This window comes from Phaenicophaeus curvirostris, chromosome 5 (genome assembly GCF_032191515.1).
Source record: "Phaenicophaeus curvirostris isolate KB17595 chromosome 5, BPBGC_Pcur_1.0, whole genome shotgun sequence".
Classification (NCBI taxonomy): domain Eukaryota; kingdom Metazoa; phylum Chordata; class Aves; order Cuculiformes; family Cuculidae; genus Phaenicophaeus; species Phaenicophaeus curvirostris.
Genome location: NC_091396.1, coordinates 33,163,798 through 33,191,336, shown reverse-complemented (window position 1 = coordinate 33,191,336; position 27,539 = coordinate 33,163,798). Strand labels below are relative to the sequence as shown.

Below are 27,539 nucleotides of genomic sequence, written 5' to 3'. Positions count from 1 at the left end.
AACGGAAGACTTGAGAAATCCTGCTTCTCCCAGATGAGCGCATACCTGAATAATATAGGAATGACTTTTCTCACTGAAAAGCATTAATAAGGTACATGCAGAAATTCTGGGTTTAACCAACCGGTGCTGCTTGTTTATTTAAAGGAAAAACCCACTTAACCCTTTTGGAGGAATTCAAATTAACAGTGACAATGGAGATAGGTCTGAGCACTCAAATGGTAACATGTTTGTAGAAAAAAACACGAGTTGGTGATATCTGTGCCTGTGATCTGCTGGCACTGCCCATCCTGCCACATGATGACCAGGAGACCAGCGAGGACAATTTTACATTTCTAGAACGTACAGTGAAATGGGGGAACCTGGTGAAAAACGAATTGTCTTTCTTTCTATGAAGTATTGTCTTCAAGATACTGCTTGACATTAATTTGGTGAAATATTTTGACAATTTGAACAAACAAGCAGAAAACAAGAAGGAAGGCATTTTTATGGTGAGGGTGGTGAAACTCTGGATGCCCAGAGAGGTGGCAGATGGTCCATCCATGGAAACATTCAAGGTCAGGCTGAACAGGGCTCTGAGCAACCTGATCTAGTGCAAGGTGTCCCTGCTCACCGCAGATGTTTTGGACTAAATGATCTCTAAGGGTCCATTCCAACACAAACCATTCTATGATTGGTCCTACACCTCGGTTGAGGCAATCCCAAGCACAAATACAGGCTGGGCAGAGAATGCATTTAGAGTAGCCCTGAAGAGAAGAAGTTGGGGATGCAATGGATAAGCTCTATATGAGCCAGCAATGTGCACTTGCAGCTCAGAAAGCCAACTGTATCCTGGACTGCATCAAAAGAAGTGAGGCCAGCAGGTTGAGGGAGGTGATTCTGTCCCTCTACTCTGCTCTCATGAGACGCCATCTGGAGTTCTGCGTTCAGTTCTGGAGTCCTCAGCACAGGAAGTACATGGATCTGTTAAAGTGAGTCCAGAGGAGGGACACAAAGATGATCAGAAGGATGAAGCACCTCCCCTATGAGGACAGACTGAGAGACTTTGGCTTGTTTAGCCCAGGGAGACCTAACAGCAGCCTTTCACTACTTAAGGGGGCCTACAGGAAAGATGGAGAGGGGCTCTTTATCGGGGATTGTAGTGATAGGATGAGGGGTAATGGTTTTAAGCTGAAAGAGGGGAGATTTAGATGAGATATTAGGAAGAAATATTTTCCTGTGAGGATGGTGAGGCACTGGAAGAGGTTTCCCAGAGAAGTCATGGATGCTCCATCCCGGGAGGTGGTCAGGACCAGGTTGGATGAGGCTTTGAGCAACCTGTTCTAGTGGGAGGTGCCCCTGCCCATGGCAGGGGGTTGGAACTGGATGATCTTTAAGGTCTTTTCCAACCCAAACCATTCTATGATTCTATGAAAATGGTTTTGACTTTTGGTCCCAATGGACCATCTCTGAAGAAGAGTAAGTGGAGTGGCACGTGCCATGTCTCTTAAATATCCTTCCTTGCCTGAAACATCAGTGGCATGTTTCCCAGGCTGTGAAAAGTGTTATAGTTCCAAGTCCACCAAGTCACCCTTCCCTCTCCACACACCCCTCACTATCCCCAACCCTGCACTGGGCTGAAGTGGTGGCAAACATCACTCTGGAAGACAATACTGATACCTGTCTGGGGGGACAGATGCCCAGGGAGGTGGTTGAGTCACCTTCCCTGGAGGTGTTTAAGGCATGGGTGGATGAGGTGCTGAGGGGCATGGTTTAGTGATTAATAGGAATGATTGGAATCGATGATCCGGTGGGTCTTTTCCAACCTGGTGATTCTATGATTCTGTGATTATTTTGTGCACATTTCTGACAAGTATTGTATTTACTGTCACTTTATAGTGGGACAAAAGAGGAGTAGCAAGCTGAGGCAGTGCACACACAGGCACTTTCTGCCATGCTTCGCAGAGCCATGCTCTTTTGTGCTACCATGCTACCCCAACATATATTTGGAGGTGTCTTGGACCAGGGCACCACACGGCTTGAGGAGATGCCAGAGGAGCTTTTGTCTGTGCTTTCACTGCGGTTTTAAGAGAGCAATTAGCATTTGGGTCAGAGCACACGAAGCAGCTGGGGTGGGAGAAGTCACACTGCGAGGCCACACTTGAACGTGGCCACTTTACTGTACAAAGCCTGCTTGTGTGGGGTACATCCCATCGTGCGTCACGCTTTGGTTGTCAGCAACAGTCATGGCTTCCTGGGGGGGTGACACAATAAACTCTTTATGCTTAAGAGAATAGCGAAGGAATTGCGGGAGGCCGCTGGAAACATAGCAGTGAAGAAGAGGTTTGGCTTTTGTCTGTCCCTCAAGGTAACGTGCCCATGCGGTTGCTGAGCTGCCTCTGATGCACTGGGAGGAGACTGCATGTAAAACAGCACCCAAGGTGAGTGCAGAACTTCAGGTATCTGGATGAGAGAGGAGTTAGTGGAAAGACCTGAGGAAGACCCCATGTTGCCTCTACTGTAACAATATGATAAAACTGCTTATTTAGGGTAGAGTTTTACAGCAGCTCACTCTGAAGCCTCTGCTGTCACAGTCTTGCCTCCCCACTGCCTCCAACACCAGTGCAGCCACACCAGGAATCCGTTCAAAATGCTGATCTGGCTAGAAATTACACTGCTTTTTTTTTTTTTCTTTTTTAAAGGAAGAAAAACATTTGCTATACTAGAATGTCTCAAAGTTTCATACTAAGAGAACTGGACAAATGAAAAAATTAGGAATTTAGGTGGGCCAAGACAGATCAAACTTTGAAAAAAAAACAACAACCAACACAGACTATTTTTAAATAAAAGTTAATTAAATCTTCCTTAATCACTGTCTCCTTTGCCAGCCCCTCAGCCATACCCTCCACAAAGCTGTAAGCCTAAACAATTCAGATATGCTAAGCAAAGCTACTCTGAATATGGCTTCTAGCCTAATAAGTCAGAGCCTTATCCAGTTCCCATGAAAAGCATCAGGAAAGTTTGCTTTAACACTAATAGACATAAGGTTGGATTGCAGAACAACCACGTAACTTTTGACCGAAAAGTGAAGTTTTCCTAAAGCACTGATAAAAAATTCATGCAGGAGAGCATGGAAACTCTGACTGGAGCAGCCACATTGCTAAATATGTTTCAAGTGAGCATAATGATTTTTTGAGCCACACTCATTCTCACTAGTGATTTGTGCTCTAAGGGGAAAGTACAAACCAAACTTCGTTTCAAAGGGAAAAAGCATTTATAATTTCTTTATTATAGATGTGCAAAAGACCCCCTCTGCTGCTGGGAAAACCAGTTCCAGCTCTATAAGCATTAAAACATCGTAATTTTTATAAAGTATTTGTTAGACAAAACAGGTTATTTTTTATGATGCTTTCTTTCTTTTGCAATTGCAGACTTTCTGTTGATGCCAGCTGCTTTAATGGTACGTATCTTCTGGGAGGTGGTGTCTGTCAGTCCCACGTGGGTGTCCCCTTGGCTATCTCTCATAGCCGCCCTTCTATAAATCACAGCATATTAAAAAAAGGGGGATAACACTGACATGTGAACTAATCCCCACATCAAAGAGAGCAAGTCTCCCTCCTCTAAACACCCGCCCCCTCTTTTGCTGGGAAAAGTCTAATGCCTAGAAGGTGATTTACACAAAACTTCATCCCAGTTGTTAGGAAACTCGCAGTGCAGCTTACTTGTCAGCTGCAGAAGAAACCTGGGAATCAGGGTAACCACAATAGCTAGCCCACAGCTTCGAGCATTTGGCAACTCAGGAGAGAAAAAAGCAATTGGCTTGATGCAGCAAAGTTGTGTGTATGTTGATGGCATGGCAGGATAGGCATGTATGTAGACAGATGTAAACGTGACTAGTAATGTAGGTCTGTATGGGCACATACGTATCTGCATGTGTCCACAAGTGCTTGTGTGTGCACAGGAGCACCTCTCGTAATACATGCATGAACACACAGATGCACACACCACACGAATACCTCTCTATCTGCTCAGAGCAAGGAAGGCTAACGGGAAATATATATCAAAAACACAAGCCCATATGGGCATGCAACTGTGCATGAGGTGTCCTAGACACGGAGAGCACTATCTGTCTGTAGTGTGTGCTCTCTTAACATATTCATTCCTGCCGTAAGCCTGTTCTTGAGCTAATGGTTCAAATGCTAGGAATACATGGATAAGGGGAATACTTCTGTAGAAGACAGGATTAAAACTCATTCCTGCCTTTGCCTTTGCAAGTGCTCCCTGTGCACTGACTAAGCACAAAAGATACGTCCAAATAATTGACTGTCTCTGGAATGCAGCTGAAGGGAGGGGAAAATACCTCTGCCTGGCTAAATAGCTCTCTTTTTCCAAATCAGCACTGAGTCTGTGTCTGTGCCAGACACACTCTTTCAGATGTATCAACAAAGCACACGTAGCACAGACAAAAATTATACTGGTAGTTCTGTATTTGTAATCGATAAGAAAAAAACCTCACCCTATGTGAAACTGGCTGCATTGAAGTGCGTTTCTATGAGTATATAAATGCATGTAAACTAGATACTGCCACCAGGATGACTGCTCCTGGCTGAAAATTCATCCATGCTTTCTGCTCTCCTCTCCTGCAGCCCACACAGGGAGGCGGTGATGCCCTGGGACCAGCGTGCCCACACACACACCTCCAGGTCAGCCCTTGCCCCAAGCCAGAGGGCTCAGAGCACCGTGTCTGCATAAGACAGGCATCACTGCCAAAAGAAGCACGTGAAGATCACTCCCAGTGCAAGAGGGTGAGCTGGAGTGGGGAACAGAACTGGGTTAAAGAAAAACCAAAACCCTTCGTTTTTGTAGTGGTTGGTTGGTTGCAGTGCAGCTGTGTGTGCACTTTGGTGTGATTGCACAAGAGCTCAGGGGTAGAAGCAAGTAGCTGGGGGCAAGGCAACTCCCTTTGGTGGCAAGTGCTGGCACATTCATGAAAGCACAGCCTGGGGTGAGAGCACATGCATGCCCGGAGTCCCACATCTCCCACTCCCCGAACAGGGAGAGCACAGCAGGCGTGTGGGGCAAAGGCAGAAACTAAGGCTTTTGTTGTTCCAGTTGCACACTCCCTCCATGGACATGTGCGGCTCTGCATGTGTCTGTGCCTGTCCCCTGCCCTGTGTCAAGTGGAGAGGATGTGAAAGAAACCCCAGTGTGGTTGCACCTTCACCTCCAGTACATGAAAAACAAACACAGCCATTCTCTTGTTTGTTGATTTAGTGCGGGGTGCTCCTTCCATTACAAAACCATTTCCCTGCAGGCAACAGGCTAAAACCTATTAGCTTATTATTCTGCAAAAGAAAATGAGGGTTTCAGGATGGGCACAATCTTCAAGTATCTATTCTGTTGATAGACAGAGATTGAAAGGAGGGAGCCCTCCCAGGTACCTCTCAGCAAATGTGCTGTCCTTTCTTGTTGTGCACAGCTTTTTGTGTTTTCTAGCTCAGAAACACATGCCACATGTATCTCTCTCTTCTCCTCTTGAACTACATATCTTAGTATGGGAGAGCTTTGTGCTTAGAAAGTTAAGCATGTGCTTCATCACAGGTATTTACATAGAGATGGCTCTAACCACTGAAAGCTGTGTCCTGAGCTGCAATTTGCAGACACCACCAGCCCCCACCCCCTCATCTCTAATTTTTAGAGACAAAACCCCAGACATAAATACTTCTGACCAAGGCGGGGAGGTTTCCTCCTCTGCTCAGGTTGATGGCTGCCCCGGCTGTCATTTAGGACAGCGTAAACATCAAGCTGACATTTTTGAAGTGGCACAGTGAAGCTGGGCTCCAGCTGTGAGATACGTCCTTGTTTGAAGCAAACGCATAGTCTCTCCTAGCCTGATTTTATTTACGAAGTGCACCCGATGGCAGTTCCTGGTGCTGACTGGGACAAGTCTGGATGAAAACTGCAAGAAGAGCAGCAAAGTTTATCTAGAGCTGGCACCGGTTCTGGTACTTGGCTGAACTAGCTGTTTCTACTAAGCCCAGAGCTCTTTGTTTGCGCCAACACCACCCCCACCCCAAAAATAATCAAACTACTCTCAACACCATTTTTGTCAGTTAAAATCGCCTCTCCTCCGGCTGGTCTTTTAGATGGAAGGTCTTCCTGATGGCCTTTTAGATGGCTGGCACTGTACCCTTCTCCTACATCCAAACCAACTGCATTAAAAAGGAATGAATTTACATTGAGAGGGGGGGAGGTATCCCAGACAATGTCAAAGGAAAAGCAGATCAAAAAAAGCTGCCAGTATTGGATACAAGGGTTGTCCTTTCAGCTGTTTTGGGCAATGTCCTTTCAGCACAAGAAAAGCTCTAAAGAATTCGGTTAATCTGTTGTTAAACAGAGAGTCTGTGATGGGAGCCAGGTCTGTCATCAGCTGGGCGGGAACTGAGCCTGCCTGTAATGGCTGCGCACCCCTTCACCCTTTCCCAGCGTTTCACATCCACACCAGCAGTGAGTTCACACCTTGCTGATCCAGTGCTGGCGGTCTCTGGGCTCTATGGATGCTCAGGACTCCTTCCCTCTGGATGCTTTCCAGAAGGGTGGCAGCATGTGGCACAGGCACTGCCTTAGCACAACACACCTGAACACTGCCACAGCCAGAAATCTCCCTCCATAAACTGTCTGGTGTGAGGTACTTCAGACAAGAAGCATGGAAGTGCCTCACAGGACACTGGCAGTGGCCATCCTGCTGCTGCCAGAGTTAGGAAGTCAGCTGAGCAAGACCTTCAGGGTTATAACTCTGAATGTAGGCATAGAAGAGCAGCCTGGTGCAAGCTAAGGTGTGGAGCCCTGGTGACTTCCCACAGACAAGCTTTCCACGCCCGCACTGCTCAGTGTGACAGCACAACTCTGAATATCAAGCAGAAAGGGTGAGTAGCCCATAGGCGTGCTAGCCAAGATACCACATCAGAAGTACCTACAACAGGTCGAGAGGTTAACAGTAAAAATAAGTCTATAGATTCTAGAAGATGTAGGAGTGGCTTAAATTAGCAAAATGTTGTTATGCAAGTTTGAACAAAGCAAAAAGATAAGGCGATCTGCAAGATCATGAATTGTGAGGTCCTCGGACAGGCTCAACGTGAAAACTCCTGTCAGAGCCATTCCTCCCTTCTCTGAATCAGCTGTAGACATTAATACTAGCAGGGAGGAACTGCAGCCACCAGAGCACTTTAGCATGTTCAAGGGGGTTGTTTTTTTTAAAGTCTCCCACCTAATATTTTTTTTTCTACATTACATTCTACTTTGAATGTAACATCCTCTTCAAAATTGTGTGACACTTGTTTTGATTACAACCACTTACTGTTTCTTTCTTTGGCTCTAGAGGGTATATATATGCGTATAAGTATGTGTATATTCATAATTTTTAAAAAAAATGTATCTTCACCCAATGAAGATTTCCAGTTATGTAAATTTTTATTTCATTGCCTTCCTTCTCCACTACTTTTCAGCTTAGGCAGCATGCTCCAAGTAATGAGTTAATTCCCCTCTCCATGACTCATTTCTAAGGTCTCCCAGGCAGGATTCAGTATGCTGGTGTCAGCGCTGCAAGAGCTGTTTAAATGTCTCCACACATACCACGGAGTGAAGTGCTGATTCCGGGCAGTGGTGCTAGGAACGTCAGGGTTTGTTTAACATTTGCTAGGATCTTCCTAAAAAGTCAATGTGCCTCCCTATGTTTTGTGGACTGGCTGAGCATTACCAGGCAGTTGATTCAGCTTTTATTTTAGTGCATGAAGAGCATCGCGCTGTGAAAGGAAACCTTCTGGTTTTGGTCTAATGGCAGACTGTGTCACTGTCATTTGATTTTTAATTTATCTACTGTTGAGCCTTTCACAAGTGAATCCAACACACATGCATTTTCTCCAAAACAAATTTTACTTTCTGGAGAAACAAAGGTTGATAACTAAGCTCACAGCAGTGTATCAGGATGGGGGCTAGGCATGGCCTTGATTTCTGGATATTTACCAAAACCAAAACTTTGACTTGGTATAGCTTGCCTGCTCTGGATAAGCTGGCTCTTTGATTCCTTGGTAAGCTGCAGGAAGTTGGTACCTCAGTACATGAGGGAGGAATGGTGGACAAGCAGACACCACTCTGGAGTAACCAGTCACACCAAGTCAAATGCATAATTCAGCAAGATTATGATTAAATCTGGGAGGTATATTTATCTCCAGCCAATGCAGAATGTCCCAGCAGCTTTTGTACTTTGAAATATCGTTAATTAATATTTACCAGATGTAAAAGGCATCACTACATACTTTGTATTGTGTGCCTTTAAGCATTGTATTGCTATTCCTTTTTAAGCACACGCTACAGCTAGACAGGCTGAGGCAGGTGATTGCAAGTGTCACCAACAGCAAACACACCTCAGACGAAGGCTAACTTTTAAAGTCCATCCAAGCTTTAAACTTGCCTGTCCATGGTGCAAGGCAAGGCCTGTTAGCAGGCGGCCACAGACACGGCTGTTTACACAATCACGTGATTTAAGAACCAAAAGTAATCACATAGTGATTTTTTATTGATGCCTTCTTTCCTCCTAACTCACACGGGAATTTGGAAAGCCCCTGTGCTCATCCCTCTCCACCATGACCAGGTCTAAGACAACTCTCCGTGGCCAACTCTCTGCAGGACAACTCTACACAACCAGTTCTCTGCAGGGACAACTTTATGTGAGGAGCCCCAGACCCTAACCCTAATTTAGCCCTAACCCTCCCCATGTAAAGCTGTCCCTGTGGAGAGTTGTCTGCTGTGGAGAGCTGGCCACAGAGAACTGGCCCTCTCACTGTGACTTGCTTTCTTGGTAGTGCTCAGCTGCCCACGGAGAGGTGTGCCAGGGTAGGTGAGCTGTGCCCAACCCAGGGAACAGGAGCATCCTTGCTCCTCACTGCTGGGATGTGCGTGGGGCACCCCAGCTGCACTCACTCTTGTCACCAACAGGCAAATCAGTTTGACCCCCCTTCTAGGGCGCAGTGGGGGGTAAATCCAATGTGTTTGACAGCACAGGTACCTTGAGACCACCACAGCGAGGACTTCCCAGTGGTTTGGCTCCTGAAGGCTGCAGCTTCTGGATTACTTCCACCCTAAATGTATGTCACATTTCCTTCCAGCAAAAGCAAAATATTTATAGTAAGCCAGGGTCACAGGGTGGTCACTCTTCTATCGCAAGCTGGAAGCCGATGCGATGCTTTAAACTGAGGGCCATGAGGATGGATGGGATTAGCACAGGCCTCCAAAATAAACCATGCTGCTGGCAGACACTGCTGGGTGTGGAGGGCACGGCGGAGGCGGGTGCTGGGCGGATGCTCTTATGGTGGGATGAGGACAGGCTGGCAGCCCAGGAGACGGGGGACAGCAGGCTGGGGTGACAATGGTGGAGCAAAGCCAGTACCCAGGGTGAAGGAAAGCAGATTTTCAGAGCCCAGATCCACCAGCCACCTTTCCCACCAGTCCCCATGCAGCCCCAGCACAGGCGGTGGCCACACCAACCTCACTCTTTACCTGCCTTCAAGGAGCTATTGGAAATACTCGTCCTGTTCTGCAGGAATGTTTTGGGCACAGTTAAACCATCTCGGGAGTTACTGGGCTAGACTTGCCCTATAAAAATGCACTGAATTCAGTGATTTAATGTAGTAAGCTTGAACTACAGCCGTTCGCAGCCCCTGTATTCCCAGGCACCCAAGAGAAAGGGGGGCAGTTTCCCATTGTAGAAGCTTGCACAGAAAAGCTCTTCCTATGACAGATCTTTTCACCTCCTCACAGCCTGAATTTCTGTCATGTGTGCCAAAATGTTCTTCTTTATCTTGTGTTGCACTGCCGATCAGTACCTGAAAACTCTGCTGCAGACTGCAACACATGCATGCACCTCGCCAGATAAAATGGCTGGCAGCTTGTGGCCACCTACCCATTCGGATCTCGCTGACTTCTTCTCAGCTGTCCCCCTTGCCAGTCTCCCCCTTGCTGTCTCCTCTTTGCCAGCAAGGTTCATGAGAAAGTGTGGGGAGTAACCAAAATATTAACAGGGCATTCCAGTTATTCTTGGCTGTCTAAGGGAGAAGTAAGTGCACTTTTGTGCATGCAATCATTTTCTACTGGCACTTCTCATAATGATTATCACAGTGTCAATATCCAAGATGTCAATATTGGGCCAAGCTGAAGAGGATGCCACTTGGGATAGATGGTTTTTCCCAGCTTTGCAGAGAAGTTGCTTTATGACGATTACTAATCTATTAGGAATGCAAGGCATAACTATAGCAGAAGGGGATTTCTGCATGGGAGGAACAGTATGATTCAGATTGTCTCATCAGCCTTGCGAAACAAAATGTCCAGTCAACAGAATATGCTTCTGTGATGTAGCCACTCATTTCTCCACCTTAATTTTGTATACTTGGGCATAACTGCCATATACAGGGACCTGGGGATCAGCCAACAAGCCATAGGAGAATCTGTCAGGCAAGTGGAGTTTAAGGAAGCACTGACATTACCTAATGCTCTAATAGTATTTTCCTCACTGGGAGAGGTGTCCAGAGCATGGCAAGAGGACGTAGGGAGCAAAAGCTTTCCCAGGCACCTGATTACCACCTCTTGTAACATCTCCTTGAGGCAGCTGGTGTGGGAAAGTGGTAACAGGAATGCTATCCCGGCTTTGGAGATTTGTCTGCTTCACAACCAACCCAGTATCTGGAGCACAGACACGTGGCTGTGTATCACTCACATAGGTACTTATTGCATTGCACTGGGTGTTTAAAGGGGTTCATTAATGCAGCTGAGGTAAGAAGTTGGCCATTGCTGTGTGATTGTTTTAGAGCAGCCTTCAGAAATGTGCCGCCACATTTTCTGGGGTTGCAGAGGAGGATGGTGCAGTTAGAGGAAAAGCGCTGATTTCCAGAAAAAATTCTAAGTTGAAGATCTACCTGGTAGTGTCATTCGCTATCTTGCAGGTAAAAATACTTCCTGGAGCACTGCACTTATAAATACTCAAAAATAAAATAATGTCAGGACCCTTTTCCACCCTATAAAACTCAAATTTAAGGTAAACCAAAAGTATTCCAGATGCTTTAAAGCATGGAAGTTTACAGTGTAGGTCCAGCCTGCCCTACCCAATGATGCCCCTGAGAAAAATCTAGCCATCCACAACAGACAGTTCCACCTTATCAGGGACCACAAAAAACAGAATGACTTAGTCTCACTCATACAGGGACTGGGCCAACTCTGGCAGTCAAAACAAGTAGAGGGGGATTTGTTTTTAGCACATTCCTGACAAGACAAATGGCACACAGGAGGCAAATGCTCTTCAGCCTTGTTAAAGGCTGGCTTGGAAAGCCAGAAACTTGCACACTACAGTGTGTCATGCCAGCCTCATATCTTAGTATCGTTAAACACAGACTGGCATGAGTCTACACAGTTTCCTAGGCCTCACACATTCTTCTCACGTGTGTTACTAACATAAAAATTACACCATTGTAGATATGTTTTTGTGAAGCCAGCACATATGCACACTGCCTGTGCTGTTTCCAGTACTTTAGCCAGCCTCAAGGAAGGAGGGGGGAGAAGGCAGGCTGCAGCTTGCTTTCTTAATAACATGCAAAACCTCTAAAGCTCAGGTTACTGTAAGTAGTTTGGCTGTAAGCTCCAACTATGAAGAAAATATCCCAAAGACTCTCCCTAGAACTGTACTGGCAAATTCAGATAACGTCTGAAGTGCAATGGTGAGAGGCATCTGTGCCAAAAGAACCTGATGGTTATAAGATACCAAAAATAATGCTTTTTAATAGTGAATTTTAAGATCTCCTATCTCAAAAGCAATGTCAACAGCAGGCATCTCCTCATCTGCTTCTGGAAGTGCCTTGAGGCTGAGACTTACCCCATCCCCTCCGTTACAGCATACGGGTGCTACCCGATCACAGCTTTTTTGCTGTCCTCTCATGCACATTGGCTCGATGTGCCACGATAGCTCTAGTATGAGCTTGACCTTTGGCAAGTCTTCTGCCAGCCCCTGCAGCCCAAGGTAGTGCTTAATGGAACACCAGACTGACCAGTTCCGTGGCCTAACTCAGTATGGGATGAGAAAGCTCTTAGAATGTCTTAGGAAAGGGACTGAACTCTTGCAAAAGACCATGAGAAATCTAACTCCTAAGGAAACAAGAACACATGATAGATGATAAACCCCAAAAAAACAAGTCTGAAGGAGTTAAGGCTTTTTTGTGTCAGGTTTCATAAGGGAGTGTAATTAGGTCTTATATAGCCTGTCCTTGGCCATGCTGCAAGTGTTTTAATGGGGCAAAATCCAGTAAACAGAGAAATTAAATTATGCTAGCGGGAAGGGACCATCCCCTTCAGAGCCCCTAAACTCTCCTCCAATAGTAGCACTTCCTTTTTTCCATATCTATAGGCAACATAACAGTCCAGGGCCTTCCTAGAAATGAAAAGACCCATTCTTCTTTACCTTCCTCTTTCAGTGAAAACATATATGATGAGAAACCACATGCACATGCACGTGGGTTGGCACAAGCCCCAGTGTGGGCACAGATGGTGTATCTGAATGAATGGACACACAGAGGTCTCTGTGTAAGAATGTTTACCACGTGTGGTGCTGGGAAGTGCATGCATGATTCCAGCTAAAATCCACAAGACTGGCTGTCAGAGCCTTGAAGTTTTGGGACACAGGGATAGTGTCAGCTGGAGTTCAAAGGTGAGATAGGCTGCAGATAGGAAACAACTTCTAAATCAATGTGTGCAGTGGATTTCTGCAAATATGATTAAGATGCCTGCAGCAGACAAGACCATCAGGTCTGAGTCCTTTTTTATCTGATTTTTCTAATTAATGCCTGTTTTACAGAGTGGTAGGCAAATTAGCAGCTTGTCTTAGTTGGGTATGAGCCCCATGTCCCTGTTTCGCACAAGGCAAAAATGTCTTAATTCCAATTTCAGGTAAGCAGATTCAGCTCTGTAAGTATTTACCTCCTTATACCAAACTGCGTACTGGCCACAGAGTTTAACAAGTTTTGTTATAAAATCACCTTCAGCAGAGCTCTGTTCTCTCATTGCTGTCTGTTGGGACTACAATTGCAGAAATCACACAAAGTATGTAGGTCACTTCCCCCCATGTTAAGAAAGAAATGCAGGCCAGGTAAGGTGAGCTGCATAGGAAAAGGAAACTATGGGCATACAGGGCAAAAGGATAACATTCCTAAACTGACTTCACCTTTAATATTCTGCAGTTGTTAAAGGAGAGGTCAATAAAAGCATTGCCTCTGAGCAAAGCAAAACATTACTTTAGAATGTTTGTTTGAGAAAATATATCATTTTGAAGACACTGGAAGAAATTAGTTCACTCAACATCAGCAGAATTTCATAATATTATACTTCATGTGTGATTCTTTCTCCTGTTCCATTCCCACCAGGAAGGATATATTTTTGATGGGCAAGTAGTCATTCTTTTCACTTTTTCATTCTCTGCTGGCCTCTTTAAAATCTCCCATTCTAGATTGCTATCATGGTAGTTTCTAGCTTCAGTGATATCAGCTTCCTCTCTTTTCTCTTCTTCTGGTCTTTAAGGCATTCTAGAAAACCCAGGTGTGCTGGTGGCCAACCCTTTGCTCTACCCAAAAGGCCTTTCTTCATTTATTTGTTGTTAACTCTGTCCAAGGATTTGTGCCCACACTCCTCTGTGTACTGGTGGATAATTCTTGGTTCTTCCCAATCATTTTGCCCCCTCTGCTCCTGTGATGTACAAAGGTGGAAGGCTGTAGGTGCAGATGAGATTCTCCTCAACTTTCCCCATAGCAGGTTTTTCTGGCTTTGAGGATGTCTTCGGTCTTTGACGTGGGCATGGGTGCTTGGAGTAAGGCTGAGAGGGATGTCTTCCAAACTTGACCTGGACAGGGGAAATCAATTCCCTTGGAGAGTTTGGTTGGTTTTTTTTTTACAAGACTGTAGGCCCAGTTTTTGTCCAGGTTTCTTGCAGCTGGATGGTTCATGCACACGTATGAATTGTTGGTTATATACAAAACCTTACTTTTTCTGAAGCTCAGGTCCTGAACTCCTTAATGGGGGGAAAAAAACCCGACAACCCACAAATCCATGCCAGTTTTGGCACATTTGCCTTTATGCTTGACACCTTCCCTGGTGATTAAGACCACTGCAAGTGGGAATTCCTTCTCCTGAATTAATTAACTCTGTATTGTTATTGCCTTTGATCTACTGCCATAGGAACAGGAACAAGCACTGGAAAACCTCCACTTGTGTGCATTTCTTACATGAATAGCTCTGGACAGAATATTAAAGAGATCATTTAGAAGATGGTGGGCAGAAATAGCCCCCTCCCCAAAGTTGCCATTCAGACTCACACTTTCGGCAGAAACTGCATGGGAACAATTACAGACCTCTAGTGGCTCTGTTTATATAGCTTCTCTAGTTTCCTAATTGCTCACCAGCACAGTATTTTGGAAAGCCATACAGAGATTTCCCAAAAGGATTACAGCATGGTGTCATTTCATCTTCTCCACATTTCCCATCCCATTGTCTGTTTGTTTTATTTTCCTCACCATAACAGTTGTCCCACATCACTGAGAGATTTCACAATTGCAAACCTGCTATGAATTATGACATGGAGTTAAAGGACTTCAGTGTTTGCTCTCTGCTATTTTTTTCAAGGAACATTAGGTTACCCACCTGTTTAAAATGAGCCTCCCTTTTTTTTTTTTTCTTTTATATACTGATGTTTCTAAAAGCTGTCTTTAGAAACTGAAAAAAAAGAGAATATTTCTGTCCTTCCTGCTTGTAACCTTTTCCACTTATCTTCCTTTGAATTCCTAGAGAAACATTAGGTCCTGGAAGTGCTTGCAGAAAATAATCTTTAGCAAGTTCTGTCCCTAATGGCTCAAGGGGACTCTAGATGAAAAACAATTGCTCACAGTTTCATTCCCTGGCATCTGATGGAGACTGCAGCAGCTTTAGGACTGCTAATGCCAGCCTGCGTCATGGGTGGCAGGGCTGTGGGCTGAACTGGCCTCTGGCTCCCACCAAATGGAAGCAAGCAGTCTTGAATTACATGGAGCAGGACTGCTAGCTCTGCTAGGCATTGTTGGAGGCTGTGATTAGTGCAGTATCCAAGAAATAGTCAGAGTTTTGTAGCACAAGACACTGTTTAATACAGATCAATGCTTACAAGACTGGTGTCACATCTCATTACCACATAAGGACCAGAGACATTTAAATGTGAGATAAGACAGGTAGGACAATATTCTTATAATCCAAGGACATCTTAGCCTTCGGTGACTTTACCTGCCACTAAACCTATTTTCCTCCAAAGCAGAAAGTGGCATATACAGCTCCTGCAGGACTGTTCTTCCTGGCTCTCATGCAAAAATAAGAGCATTACAAACCACAGACATGGAGTACTTGCAATGCTCCATGTCAGCCTTACTTCTTCCAACAGCCAGGAAAGAATCAGAGATCTATATGGTCAGAAGGCATCTCAGAATATCACTTAGTCCAGACTGATGTCCCAGGTCCGGATCATTATACTTAACATCACTCATGCTTGCCTATCCTCTTCCTACAAGCAAGGCAGTGATTCCACAATCTTCTCAGATACTTCTTGGTGTCATTATCCTTACTGCTTGCCATCTTCTAACATCCAACCTCAGTCTCCTTTTCTGTTATTGAAGCTCAATACTTGTCCTATCCTGCATACAGAGAACAATTTATTCCCCTTTTCTTCACAGTCACCTTTCACACATTTGACAGTGGCAACCCTATCTCCTTCAGTCTTCTCTAGGCTAAAGAATGTCAGTTTGTTCATTCTTCCTTCCTGCCTCTTGTTTTCAAGACCTCTGATTATTCCCCAGCTGCTGTCTGGACCTGGTCTTGAGCACAGCACCTATGGTTGGACATCACACCAATGGCAGCCTCACAAGGAACTAGTAGAAGGATTATTCATAGGGTACATGCCTACGCACAAATCCTGGTAGGGCATTTACCCTTTTTGCATGAGCAATTAACTCATAGTTGGATTGTGATCTGGAATATCTCTCAGATGTTGTTAAGCAGAGTTGCTACTGGGGAAAAAATTCACCACTCGATATAAATAGACTCAATTATTCCTGAAGATGCCTGTGTATAGAAAGTGAGAACTATTATTACTGAACTGAATCCTAGTTTTAAGATAATTTGTCTAAATGCTTTTTAATTGTAGCTTTTTATTTTGGTATCCCCATAGTCCACTTCCACCTTTGTAGTAGCCAAGAATATTATGTTCTCTATTCCATTGTCCAAGCTGTTCATAATCCTCTTAAATCAGCCTGACCCAGAACAGACTCCCAAGCAACTCTTCTTGATCCACCTTTCCTTTTTTAAAGTATAATTAATACCTATTCTCTCTGTGTAGTTTTCCAATCAATATTGTATCATCCCAGACCAGCTCCATCTACCACCAATTCCCTTCATTTGCTTAGGAGTATCATTTTACACTGTGATGAAAGCCTCATGACCATTAAAATATAGGACTAATATTGCTTCTCCCTTATCAACATGTTTTTTTCACTCTGTCATGAAAGGAAATTTGACCTGTTTTACACAATTTGTTTTTAAGAAATCTATGCTGGCCGTTATTCATCTCTGTTTTGTTTTAGGTGCTTACAAAAGTTTGATTGTTTGCTCCAGTATTTTTCCGGGAATTGAAGTTAAACTGAACAATCTGCAATGCCTGGCTCCTCCTTTTTTTCCCCTTTTAAAGACAGGAACTACGTCTGCACTTTTCCAGGCTTCCAAATACACTCTCCGGGCTCCATAATATCCAAGGAGCTATGTGAGGTTACGCCTATAGCTCTTGCAGTTAAGTAGCTGGCTGGAGCAATTGCCCTAGGATGAAGTTCATCTGGTCCAACTGACTTGAACACTGTCTGAAAGATCACCTGATCTAGTCTGTGTTCTAGTTTTGTGATCTCGTCTTCCTCTGTCATTGACGTTGATTGAAACATATGCCTGAAGCAATAATAAATGCAAAACAGGTGCAGAACACTCTGGCTCTCTAGCCATGAATTGTCCATAGCCTTTCTTCCTCACTGGAGAGCATGTTTTCAGTCACCTGAGTCTTCCTCTTGCTGCTAAAGCTGTGATAGAAACTTGCTACTTTAAAGTCTCTTGCTAATTGGATCCCATTTTGCTGGTTGATGTTTGTGATTTTGTCCTCACATATCTAGCCCAGCTTCTGCATGCTTTCTTCCCTGAGTCTGAAAGAAGAGCTGCTGATTTCTCCAGGCTGATCTACTGTTATACCTCCTATGAACTCTGGTTTTTGGATAGCTGATGCTTGTTGCTGTTCTCGCCAATGTGCTTTCTACATAATTAAAACTTCTTACTTCCTCAAGGTCCTAAATAAGATTAATTTAATTATTGAGTAAGTAGCTTTAATCATCATTGGCTTATCTTGGTTTAACAAAGATCAGAAGTCTGACCTTTGTTACCACCTCTTCCACCTTAAAGATTCACCTGGGAACATTTAGTATCTGCTGGTCGGTTTTTGTTTAACCTCCTGTCCTTAATGGAAATAGTGGGTGCAAATCACAAAATCTTCTAATCCAGATCTGAATTTTAGGTAGTCCCAAATGCTAGAAATGTTTACACCCAGAGTTATTTTTCAAGTTCATCTCAACTGCTCATTATGAAAACATCTTTTCTCATTTGGGTACTTCAGTGGCTTCCCTCTCAGTTGGCCTGAAGGCAGAACAGACTGGGCTGATGAAGTGGGGAATATGTTTTTGTCTTCATATGTATTAAAAGTGCAAAATTCACTACTAACGTAATCATGCTGAACTCCTGCCTGCACAGGAACTCTAGCTGACCTTCTGTCATCACATATTCTTCTCATCGTCAAAGATACTCAAAAGCTCACTGCCTGACGAAGCCATAGCTGTAAGAGCAACGCTGTAAATACAGCAGTGTTATACAGCTATAATGGTGCTCTTTCAAATGAGCAGCATAAACAGCCAGAAGAGGAAGGAGTTCAGACAGTCCTTCTGTTTCCCAAGAGGAAGTGAATTTCAGATAGCGCTTTGGTTCCCTTTAGTTATGTTTCACCATAAATGAACAGCTAAAGCATCGGTTGATAGCAAGGCCATGCAAGGAGGGACTTCCAGAAGTGGAAACTCAAAGGAAAACACAGTGAAAGCTGGCTCCTTGCCTAGCTGTGAATTGCCTTCCTTCCCATTCTGCTGCTTTTGTTTTTAGGGTTCCTGTGCATTTTGCAGTGTCAGCCAGTTGTCAGAGAGGAGAGGACAGCTTTGCATGGATTTTAGTTAAGGCTGAGACCCCAGGCACCTCCTGGACTCTAGACCACGTTCACTGCTGCTAACTGCTGTTAAACCAAAGCAGTGATCTAGATCATAAAGCAAGTAACAGAACATCTGCTGATAAATGTGCTATACGGAAACTTACACAATATTTATGGATTGTTAGAGGTTAACACTAGAAAGAGCAAACCACAATGGCTGTGTTGGTCTCCTCTAACAGAGTTGTTATCCAGCCTTAGCATGACAATTTTTTGTAACAGAAAAATTAACTGTCCTTCTCAGCCTGGGAAAATTGCACCTACAGCAAAGTATTCCCTGTTTAACCACTCTTGAAGTGCTTTCTGGTCTGAATTTGTTGTGTTCTCAGCCACTGGTTCTTGTTTTGTCTTGTCTTACTTCTTCCCCATGTCAATATGCATAAGACATGAGTGATCCACATGTAAAGAGACTGATGCACAAAGGCACATTAAGTGTCACATCTAAAAAGCAAGGCAGAGAAATTTCCAGTTTTTATAAGGACTCACCAGAGTCCGCCTGTCAAGAAACAAGGAAAAAATACACATGATTTGAAAGAAGGGAGAGAGGTGTGCTGTCAAGGTGGCAAAGAGATAGAAGTGGACGTTAAACAAGAGACAAGTTTTGCACACATGAATATATGAGGACTAACATTAATGAAAGGTCCCTAGCAAATAACATTTCTCTCCACCAGTAGATCCTGCTACCTAAAGCTATGTTTATGTAAGGAATGTGTTTACTGATTCAGATTGTGTTAGCAAAACCAGCTTGTTTGCTAGCGTGGCTGTTCCAGGCAAAGTAAGGGGCAACTCTGACATCCCCCCACCCTACCATGTCTCATTGTACCTTTGGCTACAGTCCTGCTGTCAAAAGCTGTGATAGAAAGCCTGAAGGAGAGAGAACTGGGAGTGGGGGATGTGCTAGATGCCAAACACCTGATCCTTCGGGGAGCGGGGGGGGGGGGGGGGGGGGGGGGGGGGGGGTGGATTGTCTTACAACAGCCTGCAGAAGATGGGCTGATACCTGAAAGATTAAAACACTAAAGCTATACTCAAGCTGAGCTGCCATGTGGAAAATCCAGTGCTTTCCATGCAGCAAGGGTTCCTGTGTGCTCCTATAGCTGGAGGGGAGGAGAAACTACTAGAAGCAGGGAAAGAGATTAATAGAAAAGTATTTGCGCATTTAAAGGCTGAGCTTATCTTTGGAAATAGCTAACTTCATCCCTTGCAGTAGAAGTGGCAGTCCATGTGCCTCACCCGCAGAGCAAGAGGGGAATTCTTGGCCAGAGGGAGGTGCTGAGGTGGGGAGAAGGACCTCCAGGCAAAGGAGGTTTACATAATTATTCAGAATAATGGCTTGCTTTTTATTAAGAAATACGAGGGCCCATGGAGGAAAGGATCAAGTGAAATCAGCAAGAACCTGTGGAAATTTTATAACTAAGTCTGACAGAACATGGCACAGAAAACTTACTGTTTGTGACCACTGCCCTCTCCCCAGAGCCCAGAGCTGCAATGGCTGGTAGGACCACAATCATGCCACCCTCTTCTGTCTCTGCAAGAAGAGAAGAATCATGTCAGAGTGGGTGCTCATCTCATGACTCTTATGAGCAAGAGGATGCATGGGACAGGTGCTTGGTTCTGATTTGTGATCCGTTGTTCATGCAGACTCTCAAAATACAGCTCTGATAAGCAATCTGGCTAATTTTCAGATTAAAGGAAAGAATGCACTGTCAATTATCACAGAATCACAGAATCACAGAATAACCAGGTTGGAAGAGACCCACCGGATCATCGAGTCCAACCGTTCCTATCAAACACTAAACCATATCCCTCAGCAGCTCGTCCACCCGTGCCTTAAACACCTTCAGGGAAGGTGACTCAACCACCTCCTTGGGTAGCCTGTTCCAGTGCCCAATGACCCTTTCTGTGAAATATTTTTTCCTAATGTCCAGCCTAAATCTCCCCTGGCGGAGCTTGAGGCCACACTCTGTAACTGTCCTTGTTACCATCAGGAGATAAAGCCCTACCTCGGTCTCTTCTGCTGAACCAGACCTTCTAAGAAGCTTCCCTATCAACCTGCAACTTCCTGCACTACTCTTCATTCTTGCACAACTCTTCTTCACTCACTGGTGGGATTCCTTTTCTCCTGAGGCAGCGCACACTGGCCACAATCACAGGAACAGTACTTGCCAGGCATCCTAAGGAAAGAACTGTGTGAGATTTTACTCGGCAGCACTTTGTTTCAATGATTCAATCTTTTTGAATCATATGTTCGCTCTAGTTCTGCAATGCCTAGTGCAGATCAAATAAAGTAAGACACACTGCTTCCAAGGCAAATGTTTCACATTAGTATTCACATTTGCCCTCTACCATCCCTGAGGTTCACATGTCCTACTTAATTAACTTCTTATATCTCTCTTTCTCAGGATGCTGGACAAGCCAAGAGGAGGATACAGTAATGGGCTATGGGACCTTTCTCACCAGCAGCCTACAATTCTGTCAAGTCACACCCTTTGCTGATGCTCCAGCTTGCTTTACAAATGTTTAAAAGCTTCATTTACTAAAACTCTTAGGAAAACAATTATACATTTATTTCTATCAAACTTTAGTGAGGAATTGACCTTGCCCCTTCCTTGATAAAAGAATTCTCCATCAAGGACATGTCAGGAGAAAGGGAGTGAAATAAGATAACTCTGCTCAGCTTGCCTTAATTTAATGAGTTCCTTCAAGCCTTATCATTCGCCCTGTGCTTTCCCACATTGTGAACTTCCCAGCCTCTTCTTTTCTTTTTCTTTCTTTTTTTTTTTTTTTTAAATTGGACTCTGTTTGATCAGCCCTTCCCCCTTTCTTTCCACGATCCCCCACATCATGCTGGAACTGGTACCAGTGGAGCATGTCAGCATGCCCTAGCAACAGAGAGATTAAGGGAACTGCCAGCTCCCAAAGACAGGCTGGCTTGGACTTACTAATTAACTGCAGTGAAAGAAGTGAATGAGAATGGCCCTTTCTTTGGGGCAGGGAAGGCACTAGAGGTGGAGGAAGGAGTTCAGCTAAAAGTTTTCCCTCCCCCAAAACACTGTCAACATTCAGACCGGTCCTTTTTTAGTAAGACTGTGTGTGTATGGAGTTTGTATGGATGGGAAAGGGCAGTCAAGCTTGGTACAGAAAAACACATGTGGGACTGAGGTCAAACCACGGATTCTGCTGCCTTGTGTCTGGCTGCCTTACACAGCTGGGGCCTGCACATCAGCTCCAGAGAGGCAGGTCCACAGGCATGTGGCACAGCTCTCCTGGATAGAACGGGGCTCGTGGGAGGGCAGCAGCAGTGGGCTCAAAGCTGTGACCCTCAGGAGAGTGCGAGGCAGGGCTGCGAGAGAGGGAGGCTCATCAAGGGAGGTCAGGCAGGGCCGCAAATCTGCCACAGAGGCGGGGTCCCATGTGACGAAAGAGGCTGAACTGACCTTCCAGGAGTTTGTAATGAAACATGAGCAGTTCTGTCCAAGTGAAAACCATGGCATCCTCCTGGAGGCCACCTTTACTGACCATGTCCAGGAACAACGACAGGCTAAAAGACTCCTTTCACACTAAATCCCGCACAGACCCTGTCCATTTTCAGTCAGTCTTAACTTCTGCTGGTAAATCTTTTCTGAATTATGAAATCCTTGTGACGTGTTACTTTTTGTTCTGGCTGCTTACAGGCGTTTTGCCCTGGGCTAGATGTGGAAGTGAAACTGCTGAAATTCCCCAGAGCAGGGCAGGGCAGCTGGTGTTCCTGGACCCAGCAGGAAGCACCACAAGTGTTGACGATCATCAACTTCTGGTAATTCTCCATCCCCTCTCACAAATCCATATAGGCTTAGCCAAATTGGATAAGTTTTTAAAAATCTTCGCAGCTTGGTGGTTTATCCAAATTGAACCGATGTCTCCTTGCATGTGCTTCAGGAAGGTGTCTGGGATGGGGGCCCGCTCACATCCTACACTGTGACCAGGCAGGTCGGAAAGGGGAAGCCTGGCTTCCAGGGATGCCCAGCTATGGCACGGCTGCTCAGGCAGCCTCCAGCACTGGTCCATTCCCCGTTTCACTCAGGAAATCCCCCATACTCTGCTGCAGTGACCACCTCCCCCAAAATCAGCCAAGACTCCCCCACGGCAGGCAGACCTGGAGCCCAGGAGCTTTGTTTCCCAGTCAGATACAAGAAACGCCAGTCCACCACTTGGGATCCCCATCCTGAGAAAACTGAGAGAGCTGGGGTTGTTTAGCCTGGAGGAGGCTGAGGGTAGACCTTATTGCTCTCTACGACTACCTGAAAGGAGGTTGTGGAGAGGAGGGTGCTGTCCTCTTCTCCCACGTGACAGGGGACAGGACAAGAGGGAATGGCCTCAAGAACCACCAGGGGAGGTTCAGGCTTGACACCAGGAAAAAATATTTCACAGAAAGGGTCATTGGGCACTGGCACAGGCTGCCCAGGGAGGTGGTTGAGTCACCTTCCCTGAAGGTGTTTAAAAGCTGGGCGGATGAGGTGCTGAGGGGCATGGTTTAGTGTTTGATGGGAATGGTTGGACTCGATGATCCTGTGGGTCCTTTCCAACCAAGTGGTTCTATGATTCTATGGTTCTATCTCACACTGACCTTGCCAATCCCCATAGGGCTGGAGGCACTGCTGTTTTACCTCCTGGCAGCACAGGCTGCCTGAAGCAGGTGGCGTGGGTATGGAGCCGGTGATTTTCAGGAGGATGGGGCAGGCAGATTTGTGGTCCCTGCTGCACTCTGGGACATCACACATCCCATTTCAAGCACCAGGAGAGGCAACACAGAGTGCAGCGTGCTACTGGCCTGGGGAAAGTTTAGGTGACTGTTGAGCTGTTTTCCACCTCCGCTGTTAGCAATACAGGAGCCACCAAAAACATTTCTGACATAAAATGCCACTGAAATGGGAACTGTAAAATCATGCGCCTCAGTCTGAAAGTGTGGGGTTTTTTTTCTTTGAGAAAAGGCTGTGGAAAAATGGTACTACCTTACCAAACAGAATGCACCTTTGCATATTTAGCTTTGGATCTGCTGGTATTAGAGACAAAGTCGGATTTTATTACTTTTATTTCTTTTAGCCCTGCAGCACCAACAGAGACAAGCCACATAATGAACTGCAGAATCCTTTCTTTCTTGAGTACCAGAAGTGAGGGTACGTTTTTTTGTTTGTTTTACTGTATACTGTATCAGCATTCTGTAGCTTCATAAAACTTGCCATTTTTTTTTTTATTCAGGTGTACTGCTTTCCAGGGTTAATCACTATGGATTTTAATTAAATTTGTGTGGCCTGCTATTGACTTCATTCTCTAAAATGCTGCAGGACCTTGCCATGTGTATTTGTACAGAACTGGTTTTCAGTGCAGACCTGTGCTTGAAATTTGCTACTGCCTGCAGTGCTCCGGTGCCTGGGAAGGAAGGAAGTCCTCTGGAGTCCCCAGTGGAAACACATCGGGGTTAACTGGCTGCTGTCTGCAGAGACTATTTCATGGGAGCCCCAACTCTTTAGATCCCAAATGCTGAGAATAGACATAAGACAACAACCCCTTGGAGAACAGGCTAAATAATTCAAGGCTAGTTAAAAAACCAACCAAACAACAACAAAAAAAAAACAACAAAAAACCCAAACAACTTTAAAATATTTTGTTGTAGCAATTTGGACTTTCTTAATATAGCTTGGAGGAACAGGCTATCTGACTGCTTTCAGAAAGTTCTTGTTATGGTATTTAGTGAACCCCAGGGATCATTACACTATAAATATGCACCATGTTTATATAGATGCATTGGGCAACCTATTACAATGCTACGGGTTAAAAGTCATTTCCATGGATTCCATCCAAGATAAACTCATCCACACCCCCAGGGTGAATAGTATTTAAACCTGTGTTTGTATAAAGCCGGCAGTCAGACTTTCCAACACCTGGAAAATGGGCAGGCTTATCTGTTGGTTATCTCTCATGCTCGGCTTTTATATGTAAATTTGTCTGCAGGAGCAGTAATCGATAGTCAATGTCCTCTCTGTCTCAGGGATAGTCATCAGGTGCTTCTGCAGGGAACTCTGAGTTAGTTCCCCTCAAACCACCAGGACCTGCCAGCCAGGGCTGGGAAAAAGTAGTAAACCCCTTCCAGACAGCATACGGAGTAGATGGTTAAGACCCATTTTAAACTGCTACTAAGTCTAACAAAACTAGTACCCTGGTAATGGAATATTCTAGTAGTACCTGAATTAAGCAGGATATTTTTAACACATGTGTGTGTATAAACACATCCACCCACGGAAATAGAGCCGGGGTGACTCTGGGTTTTTTTCTGAGAAAAGGCCTGTGGGCTGAGACCGAATGAGGAAAACATTACTCAGAAAGTGTTGGAGAAAGAAGGAACAAAAAAAACCCCCTACACCTCACGTGCAGTAAAAGTGGCTGCTGTGTCTGCCGCAGGCACACAAACAGAACCCTTTCCCTGGTCGCGTCTCGGAGAGGCTGCTGGAGAGACGTACAGCATCTCGAAAGACTGAAAAAAAACCGCACTGGGATTTCAGAAAAGAACCCAATGATCTCTTATCAGTCTGCTGCAACAGACAGGGGCAAAAGCTAACTGCTAACGGCCAGCATACCAGGGCAACAAACAGCCCTGTGGAGAGAAAGTCAGGTTTTAACCACTGCAAGCAGTCGGGTCACCTCGTTTAAAATCTATTCCATGCAGTATGATAGCTACAAACTTCAGACGATCTTTCCTCCCTGACAGAACATGTTGCTTCTTGCTTCCACCTTCTCGTATTTCCGCATAGCCCACAGGCAAACCTGAGTGCCTTTGGTTCTGAAAGCAGAGCATTCTTTCCCAGCATCAAAGGGGCACAGAGAGTGCTTCATACACACACTAAGGTGCAGCTCTTGCTAGTGGCTTCCAGAGCGCCCATGCCACTACTTGCCTCTGCCTGCTCTGCTCAGCAGTGCACGAGGTGTGTTCAGCCGCTAAACCAACATTACATCACCTGGGATGCTGGAAGTCAGCTGCCCAGTTCCTCACGTGGGGGATGCGAGGTGCTGCCAAGCTCCTGGAGTGTTACTTTCCTTTCTCCCTCACTTCATGTGTTGTGAGGTGGGCTTTTTTTTTCTCTTTCAATGTTTGCTTCCAAGAAGGAATTAGGTGTGATGGGTGTGGGGTGGATTGCACCAGCACCGATGCGTGAAGGAAAGGAATCCATCCATAGGAAAGATGTGGGTCGTTTATTAGCAGCTTGTGTGACTGCAGACGTCCCAAAGCATTGTGCTGGACACCAGCAGCACAATGACTGTACAGAATTACCCTCCAGGGAATGGCAGAGCAGACCCAGCTTCGGGCATTAACCAAGGACAACACTTCATTTAGTGTCTCTGATAGAAAGCTTTTGTAAAAAGTCAAGTACCCACGTGGGATAACAATAATAATAATAATATCATCTTGCACTTCAGTATTAAAAATAGGATCAGTGGTCACAACTATTATCACACCGGGTCCTAAGCTGCTTCATTACATTTAACAAACTAAAGTATTTTGATGCAGGCCCTACAACACTGGGAACATACATAGTGTGGAAACTGCTTGCCCAGGAGGAGAGAGGTATGAAAGAAAACCCAACCAGTCCAGAGACATGCCTGGAGCAGAGCACAGCTCCCTGGGAAGCTCTGCAGGCCCCATGAAATGAAGTAGCTGCAAAAGCTCCTTTTTGTCACTGAACTCAGTAGCTGTGCCTCCAAGTACACAGCTCTGACCTATTTCACCAGCCACTCACCCCAATTCTACACTGACGTCAGCCCAGTGACCTCAGTGAGATTACTCCATCCCTGCATTAGAAAAAACTTGAGCCCAAAGAAGATCCACTGAGGAGGAAGATGCTCTTTTGACATATTTCCTAACCCAGTCACCCTTACAGGAGACCAGACTCATTTTTTGCTACGTTTGTTCCTTTTATACACCGAAGTATTTGTCTTTTTGGAGCACCTGGCACCAAGCCAAGATGCTACCTTTCAGCCTCTTCTATTAAGAGATCCCGGTCAATAAGTGACTGAGTTGCAATGACAGGTGTACCCAAGTGACCCGAACACCAGTGCAAGTTCAGTCGATTAAAGACTGCTGGGGTGAGAAGGGGCTGCTGGAGAGGCCGGGGAGCCCTGTAGGGCCCCGGGTCAGTGGCTCGGCTGCAGCACTGTGTAGCGATTACACCTTGCCCCTTTCTGGTCAGTCCCCACAGGGCAATGCCAAGGCTAGTCAGGGGTAACCCTCTGAAGGATAGAGGAGAGTGTAGCTCCTAGGAGACTTCTAAGCTCACCCTGTTTGCATGTCTTCCATTTTTCACTACTTCAGAATTTCCTTCCACAGTCTTCCTCCATTCAAGTCTCCCATTTGTCAGTGGGCATAAGGATCTCCAGCCAGCCTTTTGGCTATCAGTTTAGGGGACGCTGGAAGCCAGGCTGGCAGAGGCTCTGGAGCACATTAAATGAAACAGAAGGTGAGACTGGAAAGATGGCCAGAAGCAGAGTGAGCCTGTGGTGTCAGATCAAGAAGATAAAACCTTTTGTTTTAACTGACACTGCTCCCAACAGCAATCTGGTCTGCTGCTGCCCGCAGATAGGTGTGCCACCATGCCTTGGCAGGCAAGCCAAGGGGTTTTCATACTTCCTGCAGTGAGAATCCGGGTAGGCTGTATAGGCAGTTTAAATCTAAAGCCATCATTGCTGTTGACTGCCCCTGACATAAAGCTATGCTCAGAGCTCAGTAAGATTTCAAAACCAAGCTCCTATATTTAGAAAAAGCTAGGCTCATGTTTCTGGTGAAACCTTGACTTAGTTCCTGCCATGCACACGTTACGGTGCTTTCTTGCCCAAGACCCCGCCGCAGGAAGCCTGTTGCAGAGTGGAGCCCCAGGGTGCAGGACAAAGCCACGGGGGCTGGAGAGAGCCCTTCTGCCCTCACCTTTCCTGTGCTTCAAATGAGGCAGACGTCTTGCAGAGCAAGTAGTATGTGATCGTGTAATTACAGACTGTGCCATAATGCATGCCCACAAAAGAGCTGAATTAAGGCTGAACAGGCAGTTACAAGCACCATTACATCATTAGACTAATCTCTCCTTGGCTGGCCATGAAGGGCCTCATCCTGTTCCCACCGAAGCCAAAAAAACATACCTCTATCGACTTGAGT

At 45.3% G+C, this 27,539-nt stretch overlaps 1 protein-coding gene across 1 annotated transcript; it reads left to right on the top strand.

Annotated features, from left to right (window-relative positions):
* Positions 1-1,412: 1,412 nt before the first annotated feature.
* LOC138721361 (uncharacterized) lies at positions 1,413-23,885 on the top strand. Its single transcript, XM_069858396.1, has 6 exons — positions 1,413-1,455; positions 3,408-3,436; positions 4,623-4,781; positions 22,036-22,157; positions 23,444-23,517; positions 23,686-23,885. Exons 1-6 carry the CDS (start codon positions 1,413-1,415, stop codon positions 23,883-23,885), a joined length of 627 nt encoding a protein of 208 aa, XP_069714497.1.
* Positions 23,886-27,539: the final 3,654 nt, after the last annotated feature.

Coding starts and splice junctions, on each gene's coding strand:
- LOC138721361 (XM_069858396.1), top strand. CDS start 1,413: ATGGTTTTGACTTTTGGTCCCAATGGACCATCTCTGAAGAAGA. Junction 4,782..22,035: donor ATCACTCCCAGTGCAAGAGG/GTGAGCTGGAGT, acceptor GGCTGCTTACAG/GCGTTTTGCCCTGGGCTAGA. Junction 23,518..23,685: donor CTTGAGTACCAGAAGTGAGG/GTACGTTTTTTT, acceptor AAAATGCTGCAG/GACCTTGCCATGTGTATTTG.